Source organism: Mugil cephalus, chromosome 9 (genome assembly GCF_022458985.1).
Source record: "Mugil cephalus isolate CIBA_MC_2020 chromosome 9, CIBA_Mcephalus_1.1, whole genome shotgun sequence".
Lineage (NCBI taxonomy): Eukaryota > Metazoa > Chordata > Actinopteri > Mugiliformes > Mugilidae > Mugil > Mugil cephalus.
The window spans coordinates 26,774,475-26,786,488 of record NC_061778.1 but is presented as its reverse complement, the minus strand read 5'-3'; the positions used below and the strand labels follow the sequence as shown (position 1 = coordinate 26,786,488).

General features: G+C 42.0%; 1 protein-coding gene across 2 annotated transcripts in view; it reads right to left on the bottom strand.

The window, feature by feature from the left end:
• grm5b (glutamate receptor, metabotropic 5b) overlaps positions 1-11,274 on the bottom strand; it is a 61,523-nt gene extending 50,249 nt beyond the window's left edge. The window contains exons 1-4 of one of the 2 annotated variants that reach the window (XM_047593217.1): positions 11,046-11,274; positions 4,649-5,018; positions 3,757-4,194; positions 3,115-3,229 (exon numbers count right to left, since the gene is read on the bottom strand). In XM_047593217.1, coding sequence (XP_047449173.1) covers positions 3,115-3,229; positions 3,757-4,194; positions 4,649-4,804 — 709 coding nt within the window. In that variant the 5' untranslated portion in view covers positions 4,805-5,018; positions 11,046-11,274. Of the gene's footprint in view, positions 1-3,114; positions 3,230-3,756; positions 4,195-4,648; positions 5,019-9,047; positions 9,209-11,045 lie in introns of those variants that run through there. The other variant, XM_047593218.1, reaches the window with a different exon arrangement.
• Between the last annotated feature and the right edge of the window lie 740 nt (positions 11,275-12,014).

Below are 12,014 nucleotides of genomic sequence, written 5' to 3'. Positions count from 1 at the left end.
AGTACAGTCAGTGGTGCCAATAGGAATTAATACTGACTCAGAGGTTTCATGAGCGACAGCATTTCTGCCCAATTATCTACCTGAACAGAATCCATTAAAAGAGTTCCCAGCTCATGAGTTCTGATTCTTAAGGCTGAGCCAGATTGTGCAGACATAGTCCTTTAACTCATACTGGCAGCATTCTCGTTACATAGGGACCCAGGAGAAATTGGCCCATGACCCACTTTAAATCTTCACCTTTAGGCAATACTACTACAGACTCATCTTCCCCATGCATTATACTTCCTCTACACTGCCCTCCCCAATCCAGCCCATCTTCCCCTTCCTCCAACCAGCAACTGTAATGAAAGTCAAATAGACACAGACCAAGTCATACTACAGAGGTAGAGGAGGCAGGGAAAGGAAGACAGATCAAAGAAGGAGTAAGGAGAAAGAGCATAAGCAGTGTCACAATCGAAAGAAACAATAAATACAAATGGGCGAAATAAAATAGAAAAAGTGGGACAGACAAATAAGGAAGTGTAACACAATGGAAGAGGTGGAGATAAGCTTGACTTCTTCAGTTATTGGGAGATTGATCAATTTCTGTTATAATATCCCTGGGTGACACATGTCAAATTTCATGTCAATAAAACCCATTGAGCTGATTTGAACTGAGCTGAACAGAGAGACACAGACAGAAATGAGTGAAAGAGGCGGAAGAGAAAGAAGACGACGACGTAGAAATACTGAACCCAGTCTTGTGGAGAATGATAATAATGATTCTCTCCAGTGAAACACGACTGACATCAAAACCTATGTGTGAAATAGGTTTGATTGATAATTGATAATTGATTGATAAAAACCCAAGGAGACCTATTTGGGTTACACGTCCAGCGCAAAAGAAACCTTATAAACCGTGCATAAATTCATGCATAAATGATATATTATCACAGTGAGAGAGTAATACCCTCCATACAAAATAGTATTTCATTACTTCAGAGTAATTACTGTGCTGCTGTTACATGTTTTATTCAGTTTCTAGCATATCGGTTTCCCATGTATTTTGCCTCCAGATGCAAAATTTTAATGCAGAGAATTAATGAGACTCTACCCCCCCCTCCCACCCCTCCCCACCACCACCACCACCACCACCACCACCACCACCACCACCAACCCCCCATCCCCCTCCCCAATCTTTCTCTGAATCTGCAGCTCCTGTGCACTCTCTTATCTATCCCAAGCACACACGCATGCAAACACAAACACATAATACTCTGTCTTCTGTGGTTTCCTGGCATTATTATCCATTAGCTCCTCTTCCCTTGTTCCTTATTGCCAATTTTTCCAGATCCTTTTGTTCCTCAGTAAACCCATCCTTTCTCCATTTTCCCTTCATTTTCCTCTATACACTTGTCTTTCTTTCTTTTCTCTCACCCTCTCTGTCATAACCTTTCCTAATTCTTTTCCATCCTATCCTCCCACTCTGGCTGAGAGAGATTTGCTCGAGAAGGCAGCAGTCAACCTTGAAGACCGGTCCAAGGTCATTGCTTCCTGTCGTGTATATGTACGAAGACCAATAGTTTCCTGACAAATGCCTTTGCACACACAGTGACAAACACAAATTCCTTTATGTACACACATGCTCCCTGTCTTGTCGTTAAGATTAATAGGCAAGCTCACAGGCACTTGCATACACTCATATGGACACATCAGTCAAGAGAAGGAAAAAAGCAAATTGCTTATTTTGCCAAGTTTAGTGCGTTATATTCATTATTATAATATTATCTCTTTCATTCAATTTTAACAAGACATTTACAGTGCAAGTAATTTGCTCACATTTGTAACAGGAAATTATAGGGTGTGAATGTGACAAATTATATGGGTACACTAGTGCAAGTAACTGATTGTTGACTTCTGGCACTCTTATTAGCAAAATCACAGGGGAAATAAGACTCTGAACCATCCTACTTTAAGCCAGTGTTGATTATCCTTGTAGATTAATATGACCACATCAGGTTATATTAGCGTTCCTGAATTAAACCAGAAGTCTTTTATAAAACTGTCTGCAGTGAAATCCAACTTTCAGTACTGAAACAAATGCATGTGTATACTGAGCCAATCCATTCCTCACACACACATAAATATGTAGATGTAACATACATACATGCAGGGTACTAACACACATTCTCTTTACAGCTCATCAAATACTATTGTAATGCCCTCGGGCAAAGCCAGGGGCCAGGATCGTCCAGTTCTACAGTCTTCAGTGTGTGTGCATGTGTGCACTTATTGCTCTGTATCACACACTTCCAGTTTAACAACCCCTCTCATGGTGGACTCATACACACAGTTACTGTATTGTCGTAGCTGACACACAATTAGCGACATCTCCCAGGGAACTAAGAGGCTATACTCTCTGGGTGAGTGAGTGACTGGGTGAGTGAATAAATGAAGTATGTTTACCTATCCTTTACAAATTATAATTAATTATAATAATAAGATGTTCTAATATATTTCCCCCATTCAGTCTTCATTTCACTTTTCTTCAGTTTATTCTAGTTTGAATTCAGTGGTGTCTGACTCTCTGTCTTTTATTTTGCTGTTTTTTCCGACCTATTGCTCCCACTTCTATAACCTGCTGATCTGCTCCTACCAATTCATCCACTTCTTAGCATACAGCTAGTTTCGAGAGAACACTAAATCCATTTCTACCACATTTCCCTTCAACAAGTTGCATCACTTCATAAAACCACTTCTACCTGCCTCTCTGCTCCAGTGTTGCCATAGTGCAACCAGTCTCGTCAGTGACATTCCTCTCTCCTCCCCCTCCTCCTCCTCCTCCTCCTCCTCCTCCTCTTCCTTGCATTGATAAATACTCCTGTCTTGTTTCAAAGGCAGCATGTCACTTTTCACCTCGACTCTCATTTTGCAAGTTCCCTTTCTTTAAGCATCACAAAAGACACTTGAGAGCAGGAAATTATTTTCAGCTAGGGCATTGTTTCATTTAAAAGTTATTCCAGTAAATAAATGTAATGAGGAATCAGGTACACTGTTTAAGATGAGGAGAGAACAAGACTGCATGTCCATGTCAGAGCGTGGAAAAGGAATTTAGAAGAGTGTGGGTGGTTGTACCTTCGGTGTGTATAGCAGATACGTAGCTCCAGTTGTATCTCTTGACAATGTCCACCATAGCTCTTGCCTGCTGGGCATCTGAAGGCACCACCCGCATAAAGTATTTGTAAAGGCTCTGAAACGGTGGAAAGAACAATTAGGGCCAAGCAGAGTTATTCAGAAGTAATGGAATGAGTAGATAAGGGATTATGTACCATAGTAATGTGGTGTCTGGCAACAGAATGTTGTTTGTGGGGGCTTTTGGGTCCTATGGGTTCAGGGCAGGGGCCTCTATGGATCATCCCACAGATACTGGATCAGTTTGGGATATAGTGAATTTGGGGGCCAGGTCAGGCCAGGCCAGGTGCTGCTTTTCATTTTTTTTTTTTAATTGTTCCTAGAGCGTTTTTGTGTGTTGATCCTGTGCTATCAAGGAGTGTCATTGCTATGGGGTCTGGTCTGGTCTGGTCTACGTGGGTGGTACATGTCTAAGTAACATCCACACGAATGTTACCAGGTCCATAATTTTCCCAGCAGAACACTGAATTGTCACAAGATGGTCACTGTTATTTACTTCTCCTGTCAGTGATTTTAATGCTGTGCCTGATCGGTGTATGTGCCTGTTTTATATGGTTACAGAAGCATTTGTGTACATGGGTTCACCTTGTCGCTGAGGTCCATACTGGTGGCAGAGTAGGCAATTTGTGGTATGTTAAATAGCTGTAGCAGGTTCTGGACTTGGATAGCCACTGAGCTTGACCCTGGTCCAATTAAACCCACAATGGGCTTCTTTCCCCGCATTGGGGTGGCAGAGGGGTCAGCACACTTCATCGTCGCTCCACCACCTCCCCCCCCTCCCCATGAACTTCCTCCACCCCACTCCTCAGCCTCATCAGAGGAGACCAGCGAATCCCGTATGAACTCAATGCTCTGCTCCAAAGCTACAGCTGAATGCCAACAGGAGTCCCGGATCTCACAGCCTAGGCTGATGTTGGGGAGGATTTGCGGGTCCGCATTGATGCGGTCCAGTGTATGCATCATGGCCTCCACTCTCTGGATGCCATACTGCTCTCGCACTGCACCACACTTGCGCTCATGTACCTGAGCAGACAGAGTAGAAGTCAAAATGTTGTCATGTCGTTGATAATGGTATTCCTTACCAGACATGGTGATTACATGTATAAAACAGTACTTCTAACATATAGTTGCTTCACTGTTGGACTAACATTGGTTTTAGAATCACATGGCTGCCAAGTTCAAAGGGTTATTTTTTCCTGTTTGCAATTAGCAGTGACGAGACGAAAAAAGCTTGAATGTCAGTGGGTGACCACTGGTTCCTGGGGCAGTTAATAGGGCTTGTCATACAGAGGTACTCATACTACAAATTGAATGTGCTCTATGGGAACACAGCACATTATGACTGTTAGCACAATATATGGCAAATTTGGTCAAAACTTTTTTTTATGCCTTTATTTTCAGTGTTTCTTTCAAAACTAAGCAAGATTTCACTTATAACCAAAAGACCAATTGCTCCAATTCTATGCTCCAGAATTACCTTGTCAGCAGGAGGCTGATGATGGACAGAGAATAACGCTCCGATGATAATGTCACCTGCCATATGTGCTACAACTCGTCGTTCACTGGACTGGGCAGAGCCGGCTTGATGAGAACCCACCAAGATGGAAAGAACTAGCAGCAGGCAAAGCATCATCTGGGTCCGTTATGGTAGCAAAAGGAGAGGAAGGTGTCAAATTTGTTGTGCAGAGCCGTCACAGGAAACTACTTATCCTAGAAAAACGTCTCCAGGCCATGGCAGGACTGTGATGATTTCAATATATTCCTTTCCTCAGATTTGTCTTTCGTTCCTTTGGAATTTCAAGGTGGGACCATCACTGCAACAGCTGAGACAGGTGCAGCAGTGCAACCTGGGAAATTCAAAAGAAAATCTGGGCTAAGTCTCATTTTCTGGAATAAACTCCAAGCGCCCCCAATTATAAGGTAGAGTTGGTCTGCATAACAGGCGACAGACAGACATGTTCACATAAACCTGTGAGCAGAAAAGACTTTGTTAGAGTGTGAAAAACTTTACCTGGGGTCGGATTTGACAAGAACATTTTACTTAACAGTATGAACAATAGCAAGGGATTCTAATATGGATTCCTAAAACCTCAGATGAACACATGTTAGTCTATCAACACAGCTTTATTTGGTTAAATAAAAGTAGCTTAAGGGCATAATGACCCTGCATGAACACATGATACAAATTAATGGCTTAATTTGATTTATCCCACTAATGATTTTTCAGCAATACTTGAGAAATGGGGAAAAGGTGTAGATAAAAGACTCTTTTCATATCTGTCACTCTCACTTGACATCATATTTGTGTAATCACATTGTGCACTAAGTCTAAGCATACTTGATGTTTACGTAAAATGTAGATGCAAACTGCAAATTTAATCAACATGAAAACAACTGCACCAGCCATTATTGTTACCAACCTAATGAGCAGTCACTTTGTTCTTTATGATGCTTAATGGCTGTAGACCAGTGTCCCTTTTCTATGTGCACGGAGGCTTTGCAAACAGTGGCCCACCTTTCCAGCCTAGACCAATTCTTCCTGGGGAGTGGCTGTAAATCACCATAGTCACCGGTATGTCAACATAATATCAATAACACCACCGCAACATCATCACACCCCTCAACCACTGGGAGGAATCATTGGTTGTCTGACAACTTTTACACAGCAATCCATGACAACAACAAGGTTGCATAAAAACACCGGTGGTCTCTTCGTTATTTTTTTGTTTTGGTCCTTGTGGATGAACCATACTCTTGAAATGCCATCATTAGTACAGAACAAGCATAGAATAAAGTCAATCCTAAACTGTCTGCTCCTCAGCCATATCCAAATCACAGTTATCAGCATGTTGTGCCTTTTTCTCCTGCTGCTTTAATCGTGTTGCTGTAATAGTAGATTTTGGGTGTTTGCTCTAAGCCTTCTCACATTATGATCATTACAATTTAAATAGTTTTTCATTGCTGAACAAAGTTTGCTATACATGATCCTACTTATGAATTATAGAGTGCATCCTTTTAATAAAGTGCAAACAGAGGCTTAAGTGAAGAATCACTGTCTCAAAATGTTGCCAAGTCAGCCGCTAAGAGGATGATTCAAACAGACATACGGGACACGTGTAGCTACAAGAGCTACAGTGAGATTTCTGTGTTTAACTGTCAGCTATGCAAGGGGGCACCATCAGCTTCCTCCCAAGAGTAAACTTTGAAGTAGCCATCTCTCTGCATTAACAGGCAAATCTTAAAATTGGCTTAACCTCGGAGCTACATAAATACTTTACCTCACTGCAATGGAGCAGTTTAATTGACCATAAATGGCGAGGGACCTAGGACAGTTGAGATGAGCAAGGCATCCACTGCTTATGCAAAACAGGATCAAGGTTATCACAGGGATGCTGGAGGTTAACTGGGTGGTAGAAGTGGGACACGGAAAAATATTGGTGGAGTGTAGTAAAATACAGAAATGGAGAATGACAGAAATGGAAAAAAATGAATTAATCAAGGGATGATAGAGAGACAAGGAGAAATGTGGGGAAAGAGAGTGGTAGAGAAAGACAGACTTGGACAGAAAGGGAGATATGAAACAGAAGAAGAAGGTAGGAGCAATAAAGAAGAGGCATCAAGGGACAGAGAGCCTCATGGAAGGTAATTAACATGACAGCGTCAGGATGGCAGAAGGGCAAACCGCTGCTCCAATAATGAACAAATCAAACAACTCGGCTCCAACACACACTGACTGACTCCATCGGTGACACATTTGTGTCTTTGCCTCCTATCCTCTCCATCTACTGGCACATAAGATCCAAACATCAGATTAGCTCTCCTCACTTGTAACTCCACAGCTAACTGCAATCATAAACACATTTCCCTCTCCTTATGAAAACCCAGTGTTTCATTTGAAATGCACACTCCATCACACACACATGCTGTGTGTCTCTGTCACGCTCCCCCTCTGCGTCGCTCTCTTGTTGTGCAGGCCTGACAACGGCTGAAAGGAGACGAAAATCAAATCCTCATTCCCTTAACAAGTATCTCACACACGCCATTAGGCGTTTGAATCAATCCAAAATACACGCGGGAGCACTGAAATACTTTCCAAACCAACTTTTATGCTCACAAAATACACAGAAACAAACACCCCTTCTGCCTCACCGCCTTCCTTTAATTCAGTGCATTTCATTAGCGCTGACACGCTGTTCTTTGTCTTGAGAAAGCATTTACTGTATTGCGCATTAAACAGGCACATTAACGACTATATTTAGAGGGATCATTTGTGCACAAACACATTTATTCCCTCAATCTTGTTCTGTATGGTGCATAAACACTGCATTTCTAATAAATGATGGGGCAGGGAGCAGCGTCTGGAGTCATCAAACAGACTCATCGTCTGACTGTGACTGCACTGGATGTGTATTTCGACGGATCAAATCATCAAAACATCCTAACAGAAATATAAATCATTAACCTGATTGCAGTCATTCACAGCACATGACCCTACACAGAGAAAGAATGGAAGCAGCTTGCATGTCATTCATGAATGGATGTGGATTCACCCACAAAACATTGAGTGAAAAGTACTGTTCTTTGGTGTGAATTACACTCTGGGGAGCAGAAGAATAGGAGTTTTAACATGTATAGGATACACATCTCTATACAATGGAGAATCTCTGTGTCTTTCTGTGAGTACCATACCACCTTCTCATTGTTGAGCAAAAAGGCACCAGCAGCTGGCACCTTAGCATTGAGTTTCTCTGTTTACTTGCTGGCAACGTAAATGGGTCATACTCCGCTTCACCGTGTGTATATAAACATTCACTTGTTCATTGTTTTTGCTGAGTAGACTTGTGTATCTGTGTACCTACCTAAAAAAAAATGCTTTTTAATTTTTTAAATGCTGCCTTGTTTCTTTGACTTATTTCAGTGCCAGTAGGTGCTGTTAACACCATTATCACTGGGAGACACCAACACTCAACCAGACGTGCTGTGCTTTCCTCAGTCAGCCTAGTTAAACAAGGCCATTAAAAAAAAAAAAAAAAAAAAACAACAGTCATAAAAAAATGAACTCAGAAAGCGACCAATAATGCTACTTTATGTACAGCTGATTACTGATGCCAATAGGCTATTCCCTGTGGGAATATTGTGCAGTGTCAGTAACACAATGGTCCTTACCTGCCGCAGCAGCATCAGACAAGGTGTGACAGCATAACTCACACAAACAAGCTGTGACCATAAATAAAACAGGGACTTTCAACCTCCACTAGTCTTCTTTCAGCGACTTAATTCATTTTTACAATGTACTCTGTTCATCTTGACAATTATAGTAATTCAGTGGTGGATGTGACATTAATTTTTTACTGCCATGCAAGGTCTGTTCGAACTGCTTCTATCCAAGGAGAAATAAAACCCAGAGATAGCCACAATGACCGGCGCAGGGCTGCATTCGCGAACCGAAGAAAATAAAAGCACATCAGAGTCACATCATCTGCACCGACCCAACCGTACATGGTTTAATAGTAGCGAGAGGTGCAAAACATGACAGAGACACGGGCTAATATGAACACAGCAACAGCATTCATCGACGAAAACCGGGTCTCTGATCCCCCTCGATCTTACTAGTGTGGCTGTTTTTCCTGTACAATAGTGCAACCAGCTGCTTTCTTTAGCGGGGTGACACCGTGTGTAACGCTAGAATACGATTCAAGGACAACTAGCCCACATGCATCTGCAAGTTTAGGACTATTCAAAGAGCAGTAATAACAAAGTGCGACAAAATCTCGCACTATGAGCAGAATACAGAGTAGGTAGGGAAGACAGGGCAAATTTCTAGTGACTGAATTATGCTGGTCTTTCATTAATGGTACATTTCTGTAAAACGTTACCTTCTCCCTGTGACGGCACGGTGCTGCTTGACGATCAACGTACAAGTTTTTGCCACGGAGGAAAAAACACGGTGCCGATCATGTGTTGCCCAATGTCACACACCCCGGAGCTGCCTCTGATCGCTGTGCAGCTTCCTCCAGTTTTCCAGTCACGCACACCTGAGCTCCTCTCCAAACACCTCTCTCCTTCATCCCACCCCTTTTCCCTCTCCACTGCTCCTCCTCCTCCTCCTCCTCCTCAGCCCACTCTTCCCCCCTCTCATTTTCCGCCGCACACCTCCTTCCCATTCCTTATTTCTCCCACTGCTATCCATTCTCACAAAAGAAAATTATCCACCAGTCGTCTCCAGTTTTACTCAAACGCACATAGTTGCCATTTACGATTCATGGGTTTAGCCTAAATCGCAATTAAATAAATAAATCGTCAGCTCACGGCTTGTTTTAGAACATAGGTTATTCGCCTTATCCCAGTCTCCCCCTCGTAGGCTATCTACCAGATGACGTTAAAAAAAAAAAAAGTAAAACCTGGCGGTACAATTCTTCAAGCATAGACTTGTAGCCTGAACCTGCACCAAAATCATTATTGATTGTAGGCTAATTGTCTCGCCTATTTTCCCTAATTTTCTGTTTCGTGTAAATGAATGCGCATAATGCTTTAGGCCAAAACTGTAAACCAATAACTACTTATAAATACTTTAGTTTACAATAAGAAAAAAAATGTGACTTGCAGCGTTGCTATAGAGGGTCAGTGCGCTAGAGTTTGTTTGGGTGTTCTACCTTCCCTTAGGTTGATGCAGCTTGCAGTTGTATGCTACTGGTAATAGTTTTTACTAGTAGTACTTAAATAACCGTAACACACGTGACATAAGTTGGGAAAAGGGTAGCTACTTTAATATGACACCTGTGAACAAAATTCCAGTGGTTCAGCCAATCAGAGTACAGAATCGTTTTCCGGGCGCACTCTTTGATGTTTTCCCACATCCAAAATTTAAATAGCCTACAATGCATGGCCATAATTTGCACATATCTGTGTGTATCATCAAAGCTTTTTTTTTTTTTTTTTTTTTTTTTAATGTAAGCAGGCGTTAATAAGTTAATAAGTCTCACCAGCAGATGGATCTTTGTGATTAGTGTTCCCAGCGACAAACTTTCCCGTCCTCTCCTGTCTGTTCATCGCGATCTTCTGCCTTGCTTTGATCTCACAATACCAAATACCGGTGCATCAAAAATCAACGCAAATCCTGCATTGCATATATGCTACACTTTACAACACTATAATAGTTCAGCCTAATATCCAGGGTCTCCTTCTCCTCTCTGATCAAACAGACATCAGAGGTGAAGCTGTGGGCTGGGATAACGATGCCACGGAGGAGAGATCGATAGCATTTGAAGTTTCATAGCGGTCAAGGGAGTAAAGATCCATTAACCTATACAGCTTCGCCTGGCGTCCACCCCAAAGACAGACGGAGATCCAATCATTAAAGATAAAAAAAAAATCTATACAAATCTAATGGAAACCTGCTCCCCTGCAACCGTCTCCAGACATACAGTATATGCACAGACACTACTAGCATCGATGGGCTATTTTAGGTATTTCACGAAAATAAACTTGTGGGTTATTAGACCAGACATTTTAAGTCAAGTTTGTATTTTGTCTTTGTTTTTTATACAATAAAAAATACAAAATAAATAAATAACTACATCTATGACTAAATACATATGTAAAACAATCATTTCAACCATGTAAAGTACATCTTGCAGCTGAAGGTACATCACAGTTGCATTATTATTATTTTCTTTCAGCGGCTTACTCCTGCATATAAACATCGTTTCTGATGGGTAACTGAGGAAGCATCGCCTTGTTATAGTGTGGAGCATTCCGGCACAGGAACCCAGTGGACTGAGGAAAATAAATGCATTAGAAACGTTATGCGGTCTTGCTACTGCATCAATTCCCCTCATCAAATGGAAAGATAAAGTCGGGGTCACATACGGTACCTTTGCTTGCAGGACAGGTGAATGTTCCTGGAGGTTCGCAGCATCCCCGTCCGTCAGGGCATCATCCTCGCGGTGGTTAATCTACTTTTTCACTATGGCAACAAATGAACCCCCCCTCCTCTCTCTCCGCCGCCCAGCGCGCTCCAATGAGGAGGCTGGTTCGCGTCACAGGTCATCCACCCTCTCTCTTTCTCTCCAATATCACACCTACCTCCACGATGCCATCTGGAGATAAACACTGATGGAGAGAAGGCTGGGAAGGATGCGAGATCGAGAGAGAGGCAGGGAGGACATGGGACAGAAGGGGAGTTAGAGCTTGGCTACGATAGGACTGGATTAATTTACCAGCCAAATGCATTTGGGATTAGTAGACCATTAAAAGAGCATAGACAGACGCACGCGTTCACACACACACACACACACACACACACACACACACACACACACACACACACACACACACACACACACACACACACACACACACACTGTATTTATTGCACAGTCAAATACGCTTTCCCAGGCTGGACTACAGGCTTTAGATGATGCAATGATATCCTTCCTAACCCTGACCTCTATCTCTCGCATTTTCTGCCCTTTTCTAAGCTTGTTTTGAGACTAGCACCTGCATGGCAAAAAAAATAAATGAAATAAAATAAATAAATAAAAACAAAGATTGCACACGAAAACAGAACTAATCTCTCATTCAGTTTGATAAGTCTAGAAATGCTCTATGCTGGGAACATACATGTCTAACCCACCCTACATACTCCTGTTTTTAAGTTTTCAAGAGCTCCACCCAGAGGCTGTGTTTGTGTTTGATCAGATGGTGAATTTATCCTTGGTTAAATATGTTTGCTTAAATATGTTTGCTATGTATGCTTTTGTTTGTCTTTTATTTTCAAGTTGGACACATTTAGGATAGCATCACAGTGGTGTAGTGTTTAGCACTGTTTAGAACAGCAGGGG